Below are 26,880 nucleotides of genomic sequence, written 5' to 3'. Positions count from 1 at the left end.
GCTTGGGTTCATTGAGCTTTCTGGAATCTCTTCCCATCTTCTAAACATTAAAATTGGTTGTCCAATCATAATTTTTAAATCACTGAACCCACCAAAAACAAATGAAACAAGAATGCATAACAATTTCATTGAAGCAGTGATTATAGTCGGGCATTATAAAGGTCAAACTGTTCTTACCATTTATGCCAAGTGATAGCAAGTTGCCGTTTGCTTTTTGGAAGCTGCAGTTTCCAGTGAAGCCATACTTTGACATGAGCATCCAAACTTTCAAATTGATTTGACAAAGCCATGTTTCAGTGATGCCATTTTTTATGTGGCAGTTTCAAGAACAGAAACTTTGAAACACTTCAACATATTAACCAATCAAAGAAAAACAAAAAAAATGTTGTTTACTCAGAAGTTTTGATTTAGAATCTTTAAGTACATCAATTGATAATTTTAAAATTCATGTAATTATGCTTTAAATTGCTGCATAGAGAATGAGATTTTAATGGAAAATGAAAATGATCAAGTTTAAAATGTATATTTTAGTAAAATTTATAATAAAGATAATATGTTAAATGTAATTTGTAACCTTTTATAATAAAGTCAAATTCCTATGTTTCTTCGTTTGTTCACAATTTAATATATACACAAAAGTATTCTATTTTTCAAAGTAAGTTTCATACAGAAAATGGATATTTTTAATGTATATTACATACCTTGAATTTTATCAACTCTATATATACTCTACATTGAAAGAAAATGTAAATTTCCAAGTTACATATTTTACATATTACATTAAAGAAAATATACTTTTATAATTAGCTTTATGTTATTAATGGATTTTAGTCATAGAACTGTTTTAATATTTATGTTTAAGAGTATGATTTAAAGTTCTTTTATTATATTTTATATTTAAAAGAATTTATTATTATGTACATTTAAAAAAACATAATACATTCTTTTAAAAAGCTAATTACGATTGTCCAAACAAAAACATATATCCACAACAAAGTGTGGGTAATTTACATAGTACATACCGAAATCGAATACACAATACCTATAAAGTATATGGAACAGTATTTAAATATATATTAAATAAAAACATACTTTCTTTGGATCCTAATATAAAAAAAATATTATTTTTTATAACAAATTTAAAACATTAAATCATATTATTATTAATATGTTTCCTCCTCAACTAAAGTTATGGATAGGATGTTGTGTTTGTTTTCACTACTTTAATCTCTCTGGAAAGGAAAAACATATGCAAAACTCAACGACATGGCGGACACAGAATAAATAGAAAATATGCTCAAATACATTACAGAGGTTTTATTCAGAAATTGGCAAATGTAACACAAATAAGATAACAATGGAAGGATTTTACTCACTCTCATGATGTTCTCTATCACGCGAGGTAGGTATAGCATCTAAAACAGTCGTTTTCACACACATGAAATTCAGACTATCATGGAGAAAACATGCTTTCATCCCTCATGTTACGGTCTCTCTGTCCAAGGGGAAGTAACCCACTAGTGTCTTTTTAACCAGCGTTCTTCTTCATTATTCCTCTACAAGGGCAAGATTTTTATACGAGTTTAAATGCCCACTTTGTCAGTGAAAGACAAAATATATACATAGGCTACCACGACCTTATTGAGAATGTTAAACATGTATCTTTCTGACAAAAGTACCATTGCCAAACATCTTACTAACCAAGATTCTTGTCCCCACTCCCAATTCTGAAAACATATAGTAGACAATACATCTATTTTAAAGATATCACTAACAAGCGAACACTTCATATATGAGAAGCAATACTAATTAAAGTAACCAAATATGAATAAATAAATTTCAATAACATCGATAATATTCTTAACTGCTTTTAAAAGTAATATAAAACCTTTTAATATAGTTAATAGCATGTGATTTCTTTGAGGAAACAATACAACTCTATAAATAATCTAAAACATTCATTGGTAATCATTCCTGATGACAGATCTGAAAGTGTACGGATCGAAAGTAACTATGATAGTTACATCAGCTAGTTCTAGTCAGAAGTAAGAAAACTAATAAAAACCTGGAAAGGTCAGAAACAAAATAGGTACACAAGAATTTTTTAATCAAACATGCTTAAAGAGAAGAATGCTATCTATCTATATCTATATATCTATATATATATATATATATATATATATATATAGTCAGCATATATATCACACAGACACTCACGTAAGTGCTGAAGATAAAAATAAAAATATTTTATACAATAATTTAGCAAGATACAGAACGCACCTGAAAGAACAGTTGGAAATGACTTATATACCATACGTTACAACCATGTAATCCCTACAGCCACATACCTTGAAAATGTTGCTGTTAAACCTGACATAGTTATATGGAATAAGTCAGAAAGTATATGTAATAATTTTCTTGGTTTGGGCCCATTTTTCTAATTTTTAATAGATTAATTGCTGTGAAGGTTACGAAAGAGAACCAGTTGAGCAATTGCAGCAAACTTTGGCGACTGGAAGTATGTTAGCAATTGGCAATTGATGGTGTTTAATGTAAAATTACTAAAAGACCACAGAGCCTTGCTATGGGAAAATAATGTTTTCCTAGCCATCCTAATTGTAGCAAAAATGGTGAAATGGTTTTCACTTCTTGACGAGGTCCACTGGTGGAATCTGTTTCTAATCAGGATCTGGTAGCTTACTTTAAACATTAGCTTAAAGTGAAGATCAGATGTGATCGAAGCAGATTATATTGCATGGATTTTGATAGATAAGTGGGTGATACTTGTTTATGCATCCATTGAAAACCCATGCATAAGTATGGATTCAGCTGATCATCAAATTGAAAAGACTGTTGCTAGTGGAGTAAATGATTTCTGACTCTGTTTTGTTTTTCAATTCTAAAGATCCTCCAAAGACGCCAACTCCGCACACTTATTTTGCTCCAGTCACCTCTAAACTGTTGTCATATCTTTGAGGACATTATTCTTTCTCATACTCCAATCTGATCTATTTTATTTTTGACAACTTACTTAGCTTCCACTCCCATCTAGAGACCGACCTGTTTTTGTAGCACCCATAAAACAGTGGGTGGCCTAACAGTTGTAGATGTTTAGGAGGGCCCTACTAATCTCTATTTCTTCTTTCTTAGTATTTGTTAAATCTTGTCTGACTCGCCATGATTTTTTGTTAAATAAAATCTTTTAAATCAAATAAGATGGAGCCACAGAATGAATGTGGTATTTTGCTGAGAGTGTCTAGCATATTGTATGATCATCGCACCTCCTCTCTCTGTACTAAAACGATTCAAGTCAATGCCTAGAGCAAAGATGGAGTTTACACTTGTTTTTATTATAAAACCCTTGTTGTGAATGAATATTTTTTGCCTAAAGTTAGACATTTAAATACCAAACGATTTTGATGTTAATATAAGAGAAATAACTGAAAAATAAAAAAACTTTCGCGTTTATTCATTTAACAACAACAAAAAAAAACGGTCATTACATAAAAGGAAAGTAAAATCTTTTTATAAATAAACAACAAAATTTGGACATTCAAAGTACAATTGTGAATTACTTTTCTAGTCATCCTAGCCATAGCAACAGATTGAGAGCATGCTACCCCTATAAATTGTATAAAGGGTTCCATTCGAAATTCTGTGCAGATTCACAAATTTGACAAAATACAACTGAAGAAGCTCTGAGGTTACATCAGTCAAAACAATGTGCAAATAACATTCAGGATAAGAACAGTAGTCCAAATAATCCGAGAATTTATTCTTTTTCTTAAGGCCATTAGGACTGGAATAATGTTGATAATTTTGAGAGTTTAGTTCCTCTCGTATCATACATTAGATTTCGGTATTTTTTCTTTTAAATTTTCTTATCATTTTGTTCTAATTGGGTATGGGGCATCCGATAGGATGCCAAACATTTATTTTTTTGTTTTAATTTTCTTATAGTTTTGTTTTTCATGAGGATAGTGCACCATACCAGATACCAAACATTCATCCACAATTTCAGTCACTCCACTGAGAGATCATTTTGAGATTATAAATGTTCCTTTGAGAGCTTTGTTCATCGTGTATATCTACCAAGTAATTTATGAGACCAGTTGCTCCTATAATTACCGGAATGATGGAGATCTTCCGAAGATTCCAGTTTTTTCATATCGTATATAAGACCCTAATATTTCCTTATCTTTTGCCTTCTTACCTCTGTTAAAGCCAGCATCATTAGGAACACTTCAACTAGGGTTGCTAATTTCTTACTCTCGTCTCATATCACTATATCAGGCTTAACAGCTTCATTTTCTAGGTACATAGCTGTAGAAATTTCATAATCATAATAGATTGTGTATGACTTATTTCCAACTATTCTTTCTGGTATATCAAGCTCCCACGACTTGCTGCTACACTGGATATTCAGTGTTTTACAGATTTTCCAGTGAGGATATTTGCACACTCCATTGTGTAACATTATATAATAGTCATCCTTCAGCAGAACTTTACAACTAGATGTCAGGTGGCTCATACTCTCTACTTCTGTGTGGAAGAACCTGCACTTGTTGTTACTGCTGAAACTATCCATCGTTTTAAAAGCATTGGTCATCAAGCCATGATCTTGGGCAGTCATTATAATCCTCTCCTGGTCATAGTGAAGCAATCCTCTTTTTAGTCAGTCTATAGAGCCTCTCTTTATCTACGTAGTCCTGGGCAAATTCATCCAGAAAATACTTGACATGCTATTAGCATGCCAATTCTCCTAGTTTTTTTGCAATGGAAGTTCTTGGTGTAGATGTATTTTTGGTGATTCTTTTAGGCTATTTCCATAGCAGATTTATTTTTTGATTCTGTTTAATTTGTAAGACAGTCTTGTCCACACTGTTTGGCCAGTTTCATGATGGAGGTTGTTCTGCTGGTTCCTGTTTCATGGAGCTGATAGATCATTTTGAGGTTTGGATTTTGAAAGCTCATTAGATATTGTCCAGTGCTCATAATAGTGGCACAGTACTGATGGTCAATCTCTGAGAGACACATATATCCAGTTTCTCTGGGCAGATATAGCCTTGGCAGCCATTGGTTTGTGTATATTATTCTGTAGTGTTAACATTTTCCTCATTTTAATGTTTAGTCCATTTATGATTTTTTGTCACTAGTCGACAATGCCAAAGTTGTATGTAAGCCAGTAGACAATGCCAAAGTTGTATATTATCACAGGCATATATCGTTCATGTATGTGTTTGCATGTGTCGTAACAAATTTGATTTTTGACTAAAAGATGAACTACAAACTTCACATGAGTATGTCTGTTCACCAGAGTGTCTCCGCTTATGTCGGATCAAACATGCCTTATCTGAAAAGTAAGAGTTACACACGTCACAAGTAAATGGTTGTTCTCCCGTATGGATTCGCATATGTTTAATTAAATCAAGATTCTGGATAAAAGAAGAGTTACAGACTTGACAAGAATATGGCCGCTCTCCAGTATGTTTTCTCCTATGAACAACCAAGCGTAACTTTTTGTGAAAAGAAGCGCCACATATTTCACAAGAATGTGGTTTCACACCAGTGTGTGTTCGCATGTGAATAAACAGGGAAGATCGAAGAGTAAAAGCAGAGCCACACACTTCACACGAAAATGGTTTCTCTCCAGTGTGTATTCGCCTGTGTCCGACTAAATGAGCTTTTTTGGTGAACGTTGATGAACAGATGTCACAAGAATAAGGTTTCTCTCCTGTGTGCCTCTTCATATGTTCCAACAAATGTTGCTTCTGCGTGAAAGAAGAATCGCACGATTTACAAGAATATGGCTTAACTTTGGAGTGTATCCGCATATGCATCGCTAAGTTTGACCTTTCAGAAAATGCAGAGTGACAGACGTCACACTGGTATGGCTTCTCTCCTGTATGTGTTCGCATGTGCGATACAACCATCGACTTTCGACTGAACGATGCACCACACACCTCACAAGAGAATGGTTTTGCTTTAGGGTGCGTACGCACATGTGCCAACAACAATGCTTTCTGCAAAAAAGTGCAACCGCACTTTTCACAAGAATATCGACCCTCCGCAGGTATTGTTTCTCCATGTCCTGTCAAAGTTGAATTCTGAATACTAAATTCATCTACACATGATTTTTCGTCTAAACTCTCATGTGTTCGCATGTGCCGTACTAAATTTGATTTCTGAGTAAAACCAGAATTGCACGTTTCACAAACAAATGGTTTTTCTCCAGTATGTGTTCTCATATGACTCTCCAAAATTGATTTCTGGTTAAATGAAGTACCACACACTTTGCAAGAATATGGTTTCTCTCCAGTGTGTATTCGCAAATGTTTTAACAAATTTGATTTCTGAGTGAAAGTTGTGCTACACACTTCACAGGGAAACGACTTTTTTCTGTGTTTCTGCATATGTACCATTAGATGTGATTTCTTACTGAAATTAAAACCACATACTTCACATGGATATGAATTATTTCCCAAATGTTTTTTTGCATGCTCTAACAAGATTGACTTCTTAGAAAAAGATGAACTACACACTTCACAAGCATAAGACTCTTCTTCTGTTAATATATGTTTCTCCAAACCTGATTTATGAATCAAAGAAGATCCCAAAACTTCACAAATATTTGAATTTTCGCCAGTGTTTGTTTGCATTGATTTGTCCTGTTTATTGGAAAGCAAAATATCAGAGTCATGTGTCTCGATTGAATATTTTCCCTTATCAGTATGCATATTCAAACTTTTTGTTACATTTGAACAATCCAGCAACTGATCCCAGCAGACCTCCATGCTGTCTCGATCAAAGACAGATTGTTCAAATGTATTAATAAAAGTTAATAATAATCCCCACTCTATAATAAAGATCAATGTGTATTTATTTGTATATAAATAAATATTTTCAAATCACACAACAGTTAGTAATGAAAGAAATTGCCCGATGTTGTTAGGGAATAGCAAAAAGCAAATTGCAATTCAAACAACCTTTGTCATCTTAAATGAATTAGAAAAAAAATCATTGATACTATTTCTATAATGTTTTTATGTTTATCTTCCCTTTGTATTGATTGTAGTGTTGATGTTTTTTCTCCATTTTAAAAATGTTCGAACGTAAACTTAACTGATTCAAATGATATTTCATATGACTACATTAGTGTGAACACTGGCGAAGCATAATTGCTTCAGTCATTTTTTCAAATGCGTATTCAATAAAAATTAAGATTTACATGAAACATTTCAATGCTATTATTCCATTTTCTAATTTCATCAATTTAACAGTTTTTCTGAAAAAGAAAAGGTCAACCTATATAAATTTAATTTCATATATTTTGACAAATTATGCATCAAAGTCGATATTTGGTTAAAAGAAGATTTTTGCCTTCAATGTGGTTTCTTTGGTATTGGTGACATAACAGAGAGTGAAAGAGAAAAAACAGGGAAAGAGAAAGAAATAAAATCAACTAAAACAAAATAAGGACATAAAACTCTAGCAATTTGGCTTTTTCTTATTCAAAGAAAAAATGAGATCGAGCTTTTCTGAATTTCAAAAAAGCAGAATTCTACTAAAAATCCTTAAGCTTTTTTTTACTGAAATTATTTGCATCCTGATATTTCAATATATTAACTCTGGAAAACTTTGATTTTCTTTTCAGACAGTCCATTGATCCATAATCCATTCAAATTCATCAAATACTTTTAAGGCAGAACATCTGAAAAAAAAAATGAAACAAAATTAAGTTAGAATACAAGAAAGTTAAAGGTAAAATAAGAAATATAATCGATTGAAGTTTCCAATTTTGGCTCAGTGTAGTCTTTTTTAATTATTCATTGTATTATCTGCTTAAGATAAAAATGAGGGATGCGTGAGATTGGAGCTGAAGTTTTTTTATGAATTTTATTTATTTTATTTAAAAAAGCTTCCTCTACATTTTACTCTTGAAAAATTAAAAGTGGGAAGAGTGTTATTTTGGTAATTCCGCTATTTACAGGCCATGCTGAAATAATAAAGTTCTTATTTTCAGAATATCTTATGGAAGGAAAAGTATTTGTTGACTATTGTGCATTTTCTCTCAACAACTTAAGATACAAATGAAATTGTATTTTCTTTTCAATTTTGGAGGGAAATTTTATTGTGTGCATTACGGGTGTATGTGTAAGTTTAATTTATATTTGGGGAAAAATGGAGGCATCTTCCTTTTACTAAACTGATGTAGGTTTTTCCTGCTTTAAAAAATAAAATAAACAATACATAATTTAAAGGGGAATTTTTGGAAATGGTGGAAAAACTTAAAATTTTACATGTTTTTTAAATGTTACTTCTGTAGTTTATGGAGTATGCTATTTTTTAGATGACATTTTAAAGTTAAATTTAATTGTTATGGTAATTTTGTTCATTAAATTGTTATGTGAAAGTACAGAAGAGTAAATAAAGCCCCCTTCCGATGTTAAGAATGAGTTTCTAAATAATAACATTAATATTATGCCATAGTCCATAAAATTGCAGAAGTACCAAATGTTTTGACATAATGAATACAAATACAGCTGGGTTAATCCTCCAATATGATTGTCTAGTTAAGCTATAAATAACAACATGTAAAGCCACAGATGTTGAAAGGTGTGCCACAAGCATCACTCTAAGGAATTCCAGTTTTGATCACGAAAACTCATTCAGTATGACAACTCACCCAAATTATTCCTTGTTTTAATTGAATATATCAGTGGTGACGGAGGATTGGAGACGAACTCACAAGTTTAAAAAATGCTAATGAAGAATGTTAAAAAAATTATCATTTTTTACAGAAAGTAATCTTTTTCTCCATTTTTATTTACTAAACAAGCAACGTATAAAATTGTTTTTGTCAATTTTTACAGAAAGCAAACACTTGCCCAATCCTTTTCTTTGCATCAATAAATGTTTATTCTCTACACAAATTTGAGAAATTTTTTCTTATGGATTAGTTAGTAAAATGGAACAGATTTCGGAATTAACCAAAGTTTTACAAGCTACTTTACAACGGCAATTCCAACAACTGACATAAAAATAATTTCAATAAGAGACATTTAAAAAGTTATTAAAAAAACAGGCAAAACACAATAAATCACTTTTGGACGATGTATTATCTAGACTGCAAAATCACCACTCAAGATTATTTTTACTGATTGGAATTTCAAATTCACTATCAGAATTTAAATATGACCTGGTTCAATGTTTCCATCTTATTTTCATAAGTTTGAAACAATATTTATGAAAAGATGCAACCAATAGTATGATGAATAAATTACTCTATTGTTATAATAGTTAGGAACAGAAGAAAATACTAAATACACGAATTTAATCCTTCTAAAAAAAACTGAAGACGTTAAGTTAAAAAGTAGAAACTTTGTTGAAAATTTTCGATAACAGTTTGTTTAATACTCGACATAAGGGTTTAAATATCATAAATCAATGATACTATTTTTTTTATTATATTTTCACCCCAAACAAGGCACTTTGCCACTTTGGTGTAGAGGGCTACTATCAGGGGCAACAACTACTGGGGTACTATGTAGGAATTTGGACAGCAAGATGTCGGTTCATGTTACACTTGAACTTCTGTACGTCAGTACAGTTGAGGAAGCAGGGACCTGGAATGGAATTCCAAAGTCTAGCAGTTCTGGGGAAGAAACTACTGGAGTAGAAAGATCTTTTACATCTAAGGATCTCTACAGTGTGGAGGTGGGATTTAGCAGTCTGTCCGGTTTGTCGAGGGTGTTTATGTTGTGGGGGCACAAGTGCTTGCAGTTCGTCAGAGCATTCACCACTAAAATACTTGTAGAACAGGCAGAGGGATGCAACATTTCGTCGATGGGACAGAAGCTGAAGCTTAGATGCCAGTTCAGGGCCTATCAGATTTGCGACTCTCTTTTGAACCTTGTCAAGGAGCGAAAGACAAGTAGCAGATGCACCAACCCAAATACGACAGCAATTCTCCATACATGGGCGAATCGTGGCCTTATAGAGGTACAGGATACTTTCGGGCGTTAGTAGTTTTCTAGCATGGTAGAGAGAGCCCACCTTCCTTGCAGCGGCCCTGGCAATGCTTTCAATGTAATTGTTCCAACTCATGTTTCCTGTGAACGTTAGGCCAAGGAGTTTGAAAGATGTACTCTCAGATATATTGCTATAGGTGGTAGAGAAGGTTTCTTGAAATTATTGAATGAAACTAGTTTAGTCTTGGCAGCATTGAATGTGACCATCCATTTTTGTCCCCATTCCACTACAGATTGGAGGTATCATGTGTGCAGGTAAATAAATATTTTATTATGTGTGCAGGTAAACGTACAGTGTGAGGCATTTAAATTAAAGGGATTATCAAGCGACATGTTCAAATGTCTCATTTTAGTGCAAGGTCTAACGACACTAAAGGACAAAGAAATTAATAATATGGAACAGAACCCAAATGTTGTGGGGAAATATTAACATCTAATAAATATTAATACAGATAATAATCGAGTTGAAGATAAAAGCATACCACAAATACAGACTAACACAAAAGTAGAATCAAAATAAAAAAAAATTATATGCAGAATTGTGAGCATGAAAGCCATAGAAGTCTGGCAACACAAAAGTAAGTAAAAACAAAGTCACAATCAAAGGTGAACATAGTTTTCTCTAAAAACTTAAAGGAGAGTCAAAGAACAAAATACTTCAATACAAAATTAATGGGCAAACCATAAAATTATTTGATTCAGGAAGTGCTATCTCAGTAATAAATGAACAAACTTGGAAAAAATAGGTTTCCCACAGGTAACGAATACAGAAAAATTGCCAGAGTGGTATTAAAGAAAAATTGAAGTTCATACGAGAATTAAAATGTAAGATTACGTTACTTTTATTACTAAATATAAGGATACACTCAAAAACAGTAAGAGCGGCGCTAGGAGACAAAAGTGAATTGTTGGGTCCGTTATGCAATCCTATTAGAGAATTTTTGGTTGGGCTAGAAGATATGAAAAAAGCAGCAGATATTTTTATTAGAAATAAAAAGCAGGTCTGAATGTGAAAACTAAAAAAGGAAATAGTGTGTCATCATTTTCAATATGCAAACTATTACATGCAACCTAATGCTGGTTACTTTGCAAAAGAACATTCTCAAAAAATTCCACATGGGCTATCCAGGGATTTCACAAATGAATTATTTAATAAAAAGTTATCTTTATTGGCTGAGGATGGATCAAGAAGTAGAAAATTTGGTAAAACAGTGCAGAGGATGCCAACTGGCAGCAAGGGATCTGCCAGTAAAGATTCAGATCTTCTATAGACTCAATTGCACATCGACTATGCAAGGCCCATAAATGGATTGTATTAGTTAATCACTATGACCAAAAATTGTCAAGTGCAAACATCCAATTGAAACAAATACAATAAATGCACTTCATGAAAATTTTTAGTCATTTTAAACTCCTGAAAACTTTAGTCAACAACAATCACACCCAGTTCATGAGAAGAGAATTTAAAGAATTCTGTAAATCATTGTCCATTAATCACGTGATAACGCCAGTATACTACGCAAGATTGATGTGACTTATGAAAAAGTGTGGACACATTTAAGATCAAAGGATGGACACTAATGAAAGAAGCATTTAGAAACTTTTGGCAGTTTACAGAATATGATGTAACTTTTATCATCTGCAGAGTTAAGGTTTGCAATAAAAGTTAAGGTTTGCAATAAAAGTTAAGGTTTGCAATAAAAGTATGCTTCGTGTTTGATAGACTGTTGCCTACTCTGGCTAAGTAACCTTCAATAAAAGAAAAACAGATGACTACAATCTATAAGCCAGAAGACAACATTTTTTTTCTTAAACTTTAGGGCTGGAAGAATGTTTTGGGAAGAAGATTTGGATAGGTCATCTATATATATATATATATATATATATATATATATATATATATAAGGCAAAATGTGTGTTAGTGTGTGTGTGCATTTTTGTGTATGTCCATCAAAGGCTTTTTTCGCCGGGCTTCTCTGTCGGCTCACTCCTTATAACTTTTTATATGCTGTCTAAATCATAATATCTACGACTTAAGAACGGGGGGTTGTGGCTATCTTTAATTTGCCCGACTTTTACGCGCTATTTTCAAGAAATTTTTCGTTATGCTTTTCAGTATTAAAAAGCGAATGATGGGGCAGGGGAAACAGAAATTGGCTTGCAGCGCAAAACTAGGTCAAACATCATGCGACTTAACTTTCTCACACCTGTCAATTTTACTTTATAATCATTAACTTAAGATACTTATCACTTCCTCTCCCCTCTTGGCTGAGATGGTTAGGTCTCAGGATTTTTTCCATTTCGTTTCAACCTTCGCGTCAAGGCTTCGGGGTTCAAGCCTACCTTCCTACTAAAACTTTTCTTTTCTTTTACAACTCCAAACACCTGGCCAAAGTTTTTTTTTTTTTTTTAAACAGGGATGCTTTGATCACCCCCCCCCCAACACACACACGCACCTCCAAACACCCGGCCAAAGTTTTTTTTTTTAAACAGGGTTGCTTTGATCAACCCCCCCCCCAACACACACACACACCTCCAAACACCCGGTCAAAGTTTTTTTTTTTTTTTTTAACAGGGTTGCTTTGATCAACCCCCTCCCAACACACACACACACACACACACACACACCTCCAAACACCCGGTCAAAGTTTTTTTTTTTTTTTTTAACAGGGTTGCTTTGATCAACCCCCTCCCAACACACACACACACACACACCTCCAAACACCCGGTCAAAGTTTTTTTGTTTTTTTTTAACAGGGTTGCTTTGATCAACCCCCTCCCAACACACACACACACACACACACACACACCTCCAAACACCCGGTCAAAGTTTTTTTTTTTTTTTTTAACAGGGTTGCTTTGATCAACCCCCTCCCAACACACACACACACACACACACACACCTCCAAACACCCGGTCAAAGTTTTTTTGTTTTTTTTTAACAGGGTTGCTTTGATCAACCCCCTCCCAACACACACACACACACACACACACACACACACCTCCAAACACCCGGTCAAAGTTTTTTTTTTTTTTTTAACAGGGTTGCTTTGATCAACCCCCTCCCAACACACACACACACACACACACACACCTCCAAACACCCGGTCAAAGTTTTTTTTTTTTTTTTAACAGGGTTGCTTTGATCAACCCCCTCCCAACACACACACACACACACACACACCTCCAAACACCCGGTCAAAGTTTTTTTTTTTTTTTAACAGGGTTGCTTTGATCAACCCCCTCCCAACACACACACACACACACACACACACACCTCCAAACACCCGGTCAAAGTTTTTTTTTTTTTTTTTAACAGGGTTGCTTTGATCAACCCCCTCCCAACACACACACACACACACACACACACCTCCAAACACCCGGTCAAAGTTTTTTTTTTTTTTTTTAACAGGGTTGCTTTGATCAACCCCCTCCCAACACACACACACACACACACACACACACCTCCAAACACCCGGTCAAAGTTTTTTTTTTTTTTTTTTAACAGGGTTGCTTTGATCAACCCCCTCCCAACACACACACACACACACACACACACACACCTCCAAACACCCGGTCAAAGTTTTTTTGTTTTTTTTTAACAGGGTTGCTTTGATCAACCCCCTCCCAACACACACACACACACACACACACACACCTCCAAACACCCGGTCAAAGTTTTTTTTTTTTTTTTTAACAGGGTTGCTTTGATCAACCCCCTCCCAACACACACACACACACACACACACACCTCCAAACACCCGGTCAAAGTTTTTTTTTTTTTTTTAACAGGGTTGCTTTGATCAACCCCCTCCCAACACACACACACACACACACACACACCTCCAAACACCCGATCAAAGTTTTTTTTTTTTTTTTAACAGGGTTGCTTTGATCAACCCCCTCCCAACACACACACACACACACACACACACACACCTCCAAACACCCGGTCAAAGTTTTTTTTTTTTTTTTTAACAGGGTTGCTTTGATCAACCCCCTCCCAACACACACACACACACACACACACCTCCAAACACCCGGTCAAAGTTTTTTTGTTTTTTTTTAACAGGGTTGCTTTGATCAACCCCCTCCCAACACACACACACACACACACACACACCTCCAAACACCCGGTCAAAGTTTTTTTTTTTTTTTTAACAGGGTTGCTTTGATCAACCCCCTCCCAACACACACACACACACACACACACACACACCTCCAAACACCCGGTCAAAGTTTTTTTTTTTTTTTTAACAGGGTTGCTTTGATCAACCCCCTCCCAACACACACACACACACACACACACCTCCAAACACCCGGTCAAAGTTTTTTTTTTTTTTTAACAGGGTTGCTTTGATCAACCCCCTCCCAACACACACACACACACACACACACACCTCCAAACACCCGGTCAAAGTTTTTTTTTTTTTTTAACAGGGTTGCTTTGATCAACCCCCTCCCAACACACACACACACACACACACACACACCTCCAAACACCCGGTCAAAGTTTTTTTTTTTTTTTTTAACAGGGTTGCTTTGATCAACCCCCTCCCAACACACACACACACACACACACACACCTCCAAACACCCGGTCAAAGTTTTTTTGTTTTTTTTTAACAGGGTTGCTTTGATCAACCCCCTCCCAACACACACACACACACACACACACACACACACCTCCAAACACCCGGTCAAAGTTTTTTTTTTTTTTTTAACAGGGTTGCTTTGATCAACCCCCTCCCAACACACACACACACACACACACCTCCAAACACCCGGTCAAAGTTTTTTTTTTTTTTTTTAACAGGGTTGCTTTGATCAACCCCCTCCCAACACACACACACACACACACACACACACCTCCAAACACCCGGTCAAAGTTTTTTTTTTTTTTTTTAACAGGGTTGCTTTGATCAACCCCCTCCCAACACACACACACACACACACACACACCTCCAAACACCCGGTCAAAGTTTTTTTGTTTTTTTTTAACAGGGTTGCTTTGATCAACCCCCTCCCAACACACACACACACACACACACCTCCAAACACCCGGTCAAAGTTTTTTTGTTTTTTTTTTAACAGGGTTGCTTTGATCAACCCCCTCCCAACACACACACACACACACACACACACCTCCAAACACCCGGTCAAAGTTTTTTTTTTTTTTTTTAACAGGGTTGCTTTGATCAACCCCCTCCCAACACACACACACACACACACACACACACCTCCAAACACCCGGTCAAAGTTTTTTTTTTTTTTTTTAACAGGGTTGCTTTGATCAACCCCCTCCCAACACACACACACACACACACACACACCTCCAAACACCCGGTCAAAGTTTTTTTTTTTTTTTTTAACAGGGTTGCTTTGATCAACCCCCTCCCAACACACACACACACACACACACCTCCAAACACCCGGTCAAAGTTTTTTTTTTTTTTTTTTAACAGGGTTGCTTTGATCAACCCCCTCCCAACACACACACACACACACACACACACACCTCCAAACACCCGGTCAAAGTTTTTTTGTTTTTTTTTTAACAGGGTTGCTTTGATCAACCCCCTCCCAACACACACACACACACACACCTCCAAACACCCGGTCAAAGTTTTTTTTTTTTTAAACAGGGTTGTTTTGATCTACCCCCCAACACACACACACACACACACACACACACACACACACACACACACACACACACACACACACACACCTCCAAACACCCGGGCAACGCCGGGTACCCCCCGTTAGTATATAATATAAAAGGAAAGAAATTTCCATGCAAAAGATAGTTTAAATTTTCTCAAAACTCAAATAATTTTCTAGATTTTTTGGAAAAAAGAAATTGAAAAATATATGAAAATTATTTAAGTTTTACGAAAATTTTAAAAATGATTTATATTTGACAGTTTTTACCTGTGTAATTTCAAACGATTTCCGAAATTATTTCTTATTGTTTTAATGATTGAATTTTTCAAGGTTCATGAAAAAGATGTGGAAGATTTTCTCTGAACACTTATTATGAATAAACAGACAATCTTACTGTTAATAATTTTTAAAAAAAAATTTTTAATCAATGCTGTTTTTGAATAATGAATAATTAAAAAATATATTTAGAAATCGAATGTGAATAATTTTTTTCTATGAAAGACTGATGACATTGATCTGTTGGCATTTCACTGATAAAAATCATGGCGTTACGATTTTTGTCAAAACAAAAATATAATTTCTAAAATAAGTAACTAAAACAATTATGACTTAGGAGTTAATTAAATTTCTTTGTGCCGAGCATGTTTTACAATCTGTTAATATTAAATAAAAATGTGGCTTTTAGTTTATAAGTCCATGCAAAAATTTTTAACTGAAAATAAGTTTATGATAAAGTTAATTTCAGGATTTAGTTAAGATTTAAAAAAAAGCTTAGTTTTAAGATTTAAAAAAGTGCTATTTTCTAGTACAAAGAGGAATTAAATAAAAAATAAGTTAAATATTACTTTTTTGGGACTACAAATTACGATACAGAAAATTAATAATAAATGAAAATTCTATCAGTTAACGGATTGCATAGCAAACTGAAGGTTTATTGTTTAAGGTGTTGTTTGCTAAAATATAACATTTTTATGGGCTGTTTTAAGATTGACAATTATTGTCATATTTCACTTGAATAATGATTGAACAAAAACTTTAAAATATATATATTTGTACTAAATTTTTTTCCTATATTTTTAATGTTTTATAAGACTTGTTTTTCGTATATTTAAGACACCATTATTATTTTCTCATTTTTTATGTTTTGCTTATTTTGTGACGTTCAAATTAAATTCTGTGCAAAATAAAGAATGTTTATATGAAATTTTAACCCTGATCCTTCCTTTTCAATATAGTGTAAACATGACAATGAATTAATTTCATTTTACTAGTTTTTAATTGTACTTCTTTGTTATGGGTGTCGAAAATTAATGTCATACCTAGTTTGAAATGATCAAAATCAAACGTTAAAAATGTTGTTTATGAACGTTTGGTACTAGAGAAACAGTTTGTCCCACACACCCAACTCTTGTACCTTTGGCCAGAAAGACAGTAATATTCAAAGTTGCGTCTTCCTAACATAAAATACATAGTCAAAAAAAAGAAAATTGCGCAAAAACAATTCCTCAAAGTTGTGTTTGTTTTAGCATCCCAAATTCTCAAATGAGAAAAAAAATTTAACGAATCTCAGGAAAATGGAGATATCTCCCTCGGCACAATGACAAATTCTGCAAAAGGGGTCCATAAACTTTCTGTATGTGTTGAAATTTATGTATTTATCATGGGTTGTACTTTGGGGGAGAATGTGAGATTATTGTACAGTTAATTTAAATTGTAACATGAAAGTACAGAATAGTTATAAAGTCCCATCCTTCCATCCCCATGTTAAGAATGGCTTTCTAAATAATAACAGTGCTTATTTATAAGTACACTTACTTAAAAACATGCGGAAAATCTTTTTAATGTATGTACTCATCACGGAATGAAGATGTCATATTCCAACAATCATGTAACTTGATCAAGTAGTTTCTAATTAAGAAAATCAAATTTTTTGTAGAAGCGAGGAAGAGGCTGGGAGCGGTTATATAGTTTCAAATTGTGGGGAAAATGGCTTACCGTACAAACGTTCTTGTGTCTGTCTGTCCTGTGAGTCGCACGCATCGAGAAAGAAAGAAAGAGTCCATCATGGCGGCTATGGCGTTTTGTAGTGAACGAAATCTCGTGGGATCATGTGTGCATGCCTCATAAAAACAGGTCACTTGTGGGTGGGAGAGAAAAGGAGAAATCATTTGACGTTTGAGAAGCGGCAAAGTCAGTTGGAAGAATTTGTGTGAGCAGTGATTTTTGCCTGTTGATTGACTGCACAAATTTTCACAAAATTTAAGAGCAACTATTCAATTCGACTACCTTTTAATTACTAAAAATTGTAACTTTTGATTGTCTTAATTAAAATTACTTAATTAATTACTACTTGATCAAGTTACGTGATATTTGTAATACTACATCTTCAATCCATGAAAGTATGTACATCATAAAGTTTTTTGTGCTCTTGCAATTGTCACATTGATTCAAGGGAGATAACTGTTTTACTAAGCGATTCGTTCACTTTTTCATACTTGAATTTAGGATACAAAAACATTTAACATAACAAAAAAAAAAAATTAATAACAAAAAATAAAAGAGTTAAAGGCAACATGGGGATTTAACAGAGAAGCCAACAAATGATTACGCAAAAAAATAAATATAAAATAATTTTTTTTGTGTTTTGAAGTAGTTTTTAATGCTCTTTATTTGATCTAAAAAAATTCAGTTTTTATGAGCAGATTTGATTCAAGATGGTTACAGGTTTTTGTTGGGAAGAAAGCCTCATTTTCAAATTTGCAGTTTTCATGTTCCATGAATTTTTTTTTTTTTTCTGTGCACACTTCAGAAACTTGTGCGGTTTTTTGGGGTTTTTTTTTTTGAGAGGAGGAATGAGGACGAATTTTGGCATTTGTGTAACCAGGTCGGAGGAATGTTCACATAATCCTGCTTTACAGCACCAATTAGTGTAACCCTAAGACCCCGTAGCCACACTCTTATCTTTACCTAGTTAGAGACCCTTCCAAATGTGACCAGACACTTACTTGTTATTGAAACTACTGCTCTGATGGTCAGAGAGCACAAAAGGCACATGATCCAAAGTATGTTTGCAAACACACTTAACTTATGGTTTGGCTATTTGTTGTCAGATGCTATAATGGAGTTCTTTTTGATAAGATTACATTTTTAGCATAATTTTTATATGTAAGATTTTAATATTTTCCTTGCGTAAATGAACATGGAATATTCAGCATAACATAATTTTTGTATAATATTGAAAAATAAAAAAAAATCCAACTTTAAAAGCAGAAACACAAAAATAATTAAATTAAAAAAAGTAAAATAAAAAAAGAAAACCAGTCGACTTTGCACCCCACCTCCGTCCAATAAACTGACGTCACTTTCAGATAGCCTTTTGATTAGACACCGCCAAAAATAACCGAAAAATCAAGTTGCTGTTGTTTTTTAAAACGAAATTACATTTATTAAAATCCATTATTTCTGAGTAACTTTTTTTTCCAGAAAGATAAAACCTGAATTTTATCATATAGGAAGCAGAATAATGTAAATCTTTTTCTACTATTTTTAATTAAATTTTAAATGCTAAAATTTCCCCAAAAGTTAACAACTGACATTTTTTGTCTTGCACAAAAAACATATATAAATAATTAAAAAAGAAAAGAAGGTTTTTGAAAGAATTAATTTGTTTATTTCTTGTCTAACTAAGATTTAGGGTGATTTTCTATGAGAATATGCAAAAATATTATAATATAAGTGCCTGGATTTCAAATAATTCCACTTATTCATATAAGCAACCAGTTACTTCGCGTCGATTTGAGACAATGTTTACATTTGTACTCGATAAAAAGCAAACTAACGAAGACCAAACAGGCAAAAAAAAAATTATTTTTCAGTGACGAAAATTTCAATGTATTATTAATGCTGAGGTTGGCCAGTACCAGATGGGTGACCATTTGCATGAGTTTGGTTTTTAATGTGTTTGTGTGTGGGGTCAGGCTCCTCCAAATGGGGGGGGGGGGCAATTTAAAACAGAATAAAAAAAATTATTTCAGCACGTTTGGTCCACCGTAGTCGAAAGGCAGCAAACGTTTTCAAACGGGATTGAAAAAATGATAATATTTTTAACACAAAGGGCACAATATTTATCGATTTTTTTTTTGTATTCTAGAAGTGTAAGTCATGTTTAGTTTCAGAACAGTTTCCGATGGTTCGTTGTTCTCAACAAATCTTGATAGGTGACTGGTTTGCAGTAGACAGAACAGTTCCACAGAGCAAAATATTCTTAGCGTGTCGAGATGGAAAAAACATGCGAAATTGCTACAGAAACGGTTTAATATTTATGGAAAAATTCTGGTTTCTGATTGGTTGGTAGCAGAACGTGAATTAATTTGATTCATCAGTTCCTAGCAGCATCGTTTATAAATAGAATCGCCTGTGTGGGATCATACCCCATTATGAATCGAAAATATTGCAATATCCCCCTTATTTTTTTTAATAATGGGGAAGTCCCTTGTGTTTGTTCTGCTCAAAAATAAATATATATATATATATATATTTATATTCAATTATGCATAACAAAAATTAGAAATCATTTGGATCTTAGAATTTTAGCATGTAAAAAGACGCCATTTTGAATTGTGTTCAAATGTCAAAACAGATATATATGTGTACAGAGAAGAGAAATAACAGAAATGGAAGGTATTTTAACCTTAAAAAGGGATGGGTATGTGAACAAGAAGCCATTTCTTAAATTTGATTTTACAGTTTTGTAAAAAAAAAAAAAAAACGCATACATATATACATATAAATAAATATACATAAAAATAAACATACATGCAATATGTACTCGTTTAAAGAGTTTTGTTTTGTTTGTTCTTTTTGGTTTTGTTTGTTTTTTTGGGGGGGTTTATTTTTGTTAATTAAAACAATGCAAAAAAATAGGATGTTTTTGAAAAATAAGAAATAAAATTAATGTGCACAAAAAAAATAAATAAAAGTCAATTGTAATTTCTGCGTGCCTTTAAATAAGCATGCAAAAAGTATTTTGTCGAAAAGTAAAATTACAAAGAAGAGGTTTTTAAAAAAGTGACTTTTAAAAAATTTTTTTGTTTTCTTTTCTTTCAGCAGAAGTATTAGTTACGCATTAGTAGGTTAAAGTGTTAATACAAATAAAATGGATACAGTTTAAAGTCTTGTCCAGGACTTTTTTTTTTTGATATATAGAAACTTATATACATACAGGGTCGTGAAAAAAAAAAAAATTATTCAGTCGAATCTCCAAGTTTTGAGAAAAAACGCTTTAACTTTATTCTTGTTGTGAATACATCAGCAATATTTTGTTCTGATGATATGTAATTCAAAATAATGGATTCCTTTTTCACCTCGTTTTTTATGAAATGGTATTTTATATCTATATGGTTTTTTGGTTGATTATCGTGTTCTGTGTTAAGACTATACTGGCTTGACTATCACAATTAATTACAACAGGGCTTTTAGTTAATTCTGGCTCTAAAATAGTCTTTAGGATATTTTTAAGGTAGAGTGCTTCCTGGGTCATGTGTGTGATCGCGATAAATTCTGCTTCACACATAGAGAGAGATACAATCTGTTGCTTTTTAGATTTCCATGAAATAATAGGCCCATTTTCTGAGAGTCTGAAACAATATCCAGATATACTTTTTCAATCTTTGTCGTTTCCCCAATCTGAATCCGAAAACCTTTCAAATTTCAGGGATTTCTTGATTTTCTAAATACTAACTTCTGTTCTTTAGTTCCTTTTAAATAACGTAGGACTTGTTTAGCTCTGTTTAAATCCTTCATTGTCGGTCGTGATAATTTTTGTGACAGTTTTGTTACTGTATAGCATATGCCGGGTTTGGTCGCAGTCATCAAGTATACAAGACTACCTATAATTTCGCGGTATTGCTTATCATTTATTATTTCAGATTCTGTGTGTATATTTTTATTAATATCATTTTCGACCGGTGTAGAGCATTTCTTGCACTCTCCCATTCCAAATTTTTATAGTATTTTGTCGATGTATTTCGATTGATTCATCGTAACAAGTCCTTTGCTTTGAGTAAATTCTATCCCCAAAAACCAGGATATTTTGCCAAGATCGGTCATTTTGAATCTTTTACTACATTTGTTCTTAACATCAGTCAACATTATGTCAAAATTTGATGCGATTAAAATATCATCGAGCCACAAAACTAAAATCAGTAGTTTATCGCCTTTGTGTTGGGTATATAAACAGAGGTCTACAGCGCATTGTCTAAATTGTTGTTTTATCATATACTAATGAAATACTGTATTCCAACATTGAGCACTCTGCTTTAGACCACATAATGACTTGTTAAGTCGCCACACGCTATTTTTATTTTTCATTATAAATCCCTCTGGGGGGGTAATATAAATTTCACAGTCTATTGGGGCATTCAAATAAGCATTTTTTATGTCCATTTGATGGATGTTTAGGTCATATTGCGATGCGATTTACAGTAAAATTCTGATTGTCGTTAGGTTTGCGGTTGGTGAAAATGTAGAAAAATATTCTATACCATAAATCTGAGAGTACCCTTTAGCAACAAATCTAGCTTTGTACTGTTCTACGCCTGATGCTGTAGTCTTTTTTGTAAAGACCCATCTTGTAGAAATAACATGTTTATCTTTTGGGAGAGACACTACCGTATAGGTATCATTTTCGGTTAAGGCATCTATTTCTTTTTTCATGGCAATTTTCCATTCATCACAATGTTCTGAATTAATTGCTTCGTTAAAGCTTTTTGGTGCATTTTCCATTGAATAGCAACAGTCAATTTGATAATCTTTTATATTGTCGACCACAAAATAATCAGGTCACCTTCTATTTCTTTTGGGATATCTTTCACCTTTATCATCATCATCATGGATACTCTTGTCTCTGTCATTTTTATTGTCTTTGTTTGTTTTAATTATTTGAGGGAATATAATTTCATCTTCTTCATATGACAGGTTTTCGTCTGTAAAATTAGACGTGTCTGTGAATTTTACACATCGGATTCTTTTTATTTTATTTTTCTCTGGAAAAAATACTAAATTGGCTGGACTGTTTTTATCATATCCAAGAAATATACCTCTGTTGGCTTTAATATTCAATTTACTCTTTTTATCTATATATGCGAAGCAAGTTGAACCAAATATATGCATTCTGCTTAAATTTATTTTTTACCACAGAAAGATTCATATGGAGTTTTAGATAGTGTTTTGTTAAAACACCTGTTACGTATATAGGCTGCCGCCATAAGTGCGTACGTCCAGAGGTTTTGGGGGAGTTTTCCATTGAATAGCAATAGTCGATTTGATAATCTTTTATATTGTCGACCACAAAAATATCAGGTCGCCTTCTATTTCTGGTAGCAAAGCATTCCCTGTTTAATAATGGCCATGCATTATTCGGCTCAGTAAAAAAAATTGTTAATTTATTTATCAAAGATTTTAAAATGGCTTTTTTCGTATAAATATTTAAAAAAAATCTTTATTTTGCTGAACTTAAATTAATTATTTTACTTAACATATTCACTGAATTTCACACTTCAAAACTCAAAAGCGGAATAATTAAACAATCGAATTTCTGATATTCAGACGTCAAAATAAGGTATACAAACAATTTTTTTTTTTTTTTTTTTTTAATCTATACTCCTGTCCCTTACAACAAGACAGTATGTTTTGTTCAGTTTCAGATGATTATTTTAAACTTATTTGGAACCCCCTCAAAACAAGGAGGGGAGGGGATTGTAAGCAAAAAAAAATACATATATATAAATATCGCTTATGAAAAATAAGTACACTGTTATAAAGTTCATTCTTCTCTTAATAATTGCTGAAAATTTCGTATTGGTTGGATAATTACCTGATTTTTGGTAGATTTTTAAAAAGACGGTCCGTCAAAAAGTACTTACCTGCCCCCCTCCCCATTTTTGGCGGTGACTATTTTTGACTTTTTGGGCTTCCGTAAACTGCTAGACGACTTCGTTTGTTTTGATTGCGCGAAGCCAGAATCTCTTGCTTTTAGGGTCTAATTAAGTTATTTTATTTATTTATTTTTATTTCATTTTTTTATACAAACAAGATGTTTGTTTTTATTTAATTCAATATCTTAGGACTTTACTTGACTAATTATCTTTGAAATAGTCACAGGAAAGTAATATTTGTCTTTAAAGGGATTTTTGCAATGAATTTATTTAACTTCAAGGTAAATATCCAGATCCGCTGTTACAGAAAACCGACCACTCTAATTTGTTTTTTTATAGGTAATTGAGGTCGCTGACAACGAATCTGATAGTCAAACTTGGGGCAAATTTACCGTTTGCATGGTATTAACCCCGAACACATGAATAACTTTCCACCATTTTGCAGCTTCCGTTTACGCTATGCGAGTGCGCTGCAGCATAAACGACGGCTTGCTTCACCTAGCAAACTGCCTTCTCACATGGCGTAACAATCAAAAAATTACGGACTGACATTTTTTTAATGACTTACAGTTAAAGAAAAGTACAACAAATTGGGACTTTTTTTTTGTCTCACGTAGTTTTTAATGTGGTTTACAAAAACATAAGCACCAAACATCTTTATGTTTTTCATTCTTTTTTTGCGGGAGGGGGATTCAATTATAGAACTTATGTGGCTTAATAGGTGCTTTTGCAGTTTAGTTAAACGTTTTTCCGTAAGTAATGCACCGACATTTACTAATTAGAACACCATTTAACATTTTCCAAAGATTTTACAATGTAAACAATAAAATCTTCGGAAAATGTTAAATGGTGTTCTAATTGGTAAATGTCGGTGCGTTACTTTTGAAAATTCTATGTTCCAGGTAAAAAAAACAAACAGATAAATTCACACACCCTACTTCAACTTGGAGTGCTTTCCTTTTCTTGTTATATTTCTTTTTCAGCTAATTTTAAATTTTCCACCCGAAAAGTGCTATAATGTATTTTTGAAAATTAGAAAATTCTATGTCCTGGAAAAAAAAAAAATCCCCTCCCCAAACGTAGATTGCTTGGTGAAGCCGTCGTTTATGCTACAGCGTGCATGCGCGTAGCGTAAACGGAAGCTGCAAAATGGTGGAAAGTAGTTCGTGGGTTCAGGGGTAAATACCATGCAAATGGTAAATTTGCCCCAAGTTTGACTATCCGATTCGTTGTCAGCGACCTCAATTACCTATTAAAAAAAAAAAAATTAAAGTGGTCGGTGTTCTGTAGTAGCGATTCTGGATATTTACCAACTTCAAAATTTAGCTGAACTTGTCAGTTTCCGAATGTCGCAGTGAAAACAGTTTTCATTATAACTTTTTTTTTTTTTTTTCTACACGTGTAAAAATATTTTTTTTCCTTTTAAAAATTAATTTTAGGCTTTAATCTTTCAAATACAATCAAACTGTAATCGGAAACCTACAAAAAATAATGATAAACCAGCTTTCAAAACTCCCTCTATCAGGTTTTTGCACGTACCTAAGAAATATATAAAATATAAATGTTATCAAAGGCAAGATAAGTTATTTTTATACCTATCTGAATAAGTTTTTTTGCGTTTTTATTTAATGAAAAATATTTATTTAGTTCGAAAACAAGTAATATTAAGCGCTACCGAAAAAAAAACCCAAAAAAAACGTGATGTCTTTGAAGACTAGACAAAAACTTCAAATTAAGAAATAAAACAAAATCATCGCAAGAAAAACTGAACGAATCTTAGTAAAATGGAGTTATCCCCCTCAGCACAATGACGGCGATTGCAAAAACAGCGTCATTCGTCATTCGCTTTATTTTTATGTATCTTTCTTCAATGGTTTTCAAATTGTAAACTGCCACGGTCATTTCAGGTTTGTTCCGTAAATAACAATTGGAAACATTCGTGTCGATATGGATCCTAGAAGCATCACATATTGTAAAAAAAAAAAAAGATATGGCGCTTATGTAGAGAAGCTACGTTGTCATTTTTTTAAATATTATTTTCAAGTAAAATTCAATTTTTTCGATATTTTTGTTTACTAAACTGTTAAGTGAAAGTACAGATTAAGAATGGGTTTTTAAATAATAACGTTATTATTTTAGCAGCCAGCACGGTACCTTCTTTGCACACGTACAAAAATATAGAATATTAAAAAAAAAAAAAAAAGTAGTTGTGCATAATATGGACCGTGTTGATATAACGTTATTATTCAGAAAACTATTCTCAAGATTGGGAGGGAGGCTTTGTTTACTATTCTGTACTTTCACCTAACAATTTAATAAACATAAGATACCGCAGAAAATGCAGTTAACTTGAAATCCTACTTAAAAAAAAAAAAAAAAAAAAAAAACAGTACGGTCCATAAAGTACAAACAAAAACTCTCCTTATGAATAAAGATTTAATTTTTTAAAAACAACTTACCATTTTTCAACCGGAAAACAACTTCAAAAAATTTAGTCGTTTTTCTCTCTTCTCCGTCCTCGGAAACAACGCAAGAATTTGAAAAATTAAAAGAAAAAAAATCGGTGTTCCCCAAAATTGTCCCTTCTTAATAAAAGACATAAATATCTGGCTTCCTTGGACTATTGTCTTTCTTTCTTTCTTTCTTTCTTTTTTTCAATTCAATTCAATTTATTTGCCAAAAAATAAATAAATAAATAAATAAATAAAATAATCATGCTTTAATTCCCATGTTGGGTGATAGACATTTACACCTTTCTGATATGCAGAAGTTCAATTGTAATGTAAGCCACCATCTTGTTAATATTTCTTAGGCATGGTCCTTATTAGTAGCCCCTTACATCTAAGTGGAAATATGCCTTGTTTGGGGTGAAAGTGAGTAAAAAAAAAAAAATCAATCTCAAGGGCCATTAATTCCTTTTGGAGTTCTGGTCTTTTAAGAGTACCAAACTAGCAAGTTTCAAATTTTGAATGTTTGAAGTCTATTTACTTTGGGCTTGTAAAAGAGGTATGTATGCTTTTCCACTGGTGCCAAAATATTTGAGCTAAGTACTGAACATGTTTCCATTGTCGCCTGGAAGCATCTTTTAAATCAAAATTACCTAAGGATGCAGGACTCGATCCAGTCTTTTGGGTGAGGAGTGTGGAAGGTGGGTCTGAAGAAACTGAAACAAGTGGCCTATTTTGACAAAAAGGTGGTAAGCACTTAATGGGTCAGTTTGATGCTTCCATGTTGAAGCAGCGTGTAATT

At 33.2% G+C, this 26,880-nt stretch overlaps 1 protein-coding gene across 1 annotated transcript; it reads right to left on the bottom strand.

Moving 5' to 3' along the window:
- Positions 1-1,302: 1,302 nt before the first annotated feature.
- LOC145283590 (uncharacterized) lies at positions 1,303-26,507 on the bottom strand. The gene is made up of 2 exons (XM_080132516.1): positions 26,091-26,507; positions 1,303-7,711 (listed from the first exon to the last, which is right to left on the bottom strand). The coding sequence occupies exon 2, from the start codon at positions 6,792-6,794 to the stop codon at positions 5,229-5,231; it is 1,566 nt and encodes a 521-aa protein (XP_079988642.1). The 5' UTR covers positions 6,795-7,711; positions 26,091-26,507; the 3' UTR covers positions 1,303-5,228.
- Positions 26,508-26,880: the final 373 nt, after the last annotated feature.

Source organism: Euprymna scolopes, chromosome 8 (assembly GCF_053919585.1).
Source record: "Euprymna scolopes isolate OS-2025 chromosome 8, ASM5391958v1, whole genome shotgun sequence".
Lineage (NCBI taxonomy): Eukaryota > Metazoa > Mollusca > Cephalopoda > Sepiida > Sepiolidae > Euprymna > Euprymna scolopes.
The sequence above is the reverse complement of the archived record's forward strand: the minus strand, read 5'-3'. Positions and strand labels throughout refer to the sequence as shown.

Excerpts from the sequence above, each read along its gene's own strand:
- LOC145283590 (XM_080132516.1), bottom strand. The coding sequence starts at position 6,794 with ATGGAGGTCTGCTGGGATCAGTTGCTGGATTGTTCAAATGTAACAAAA.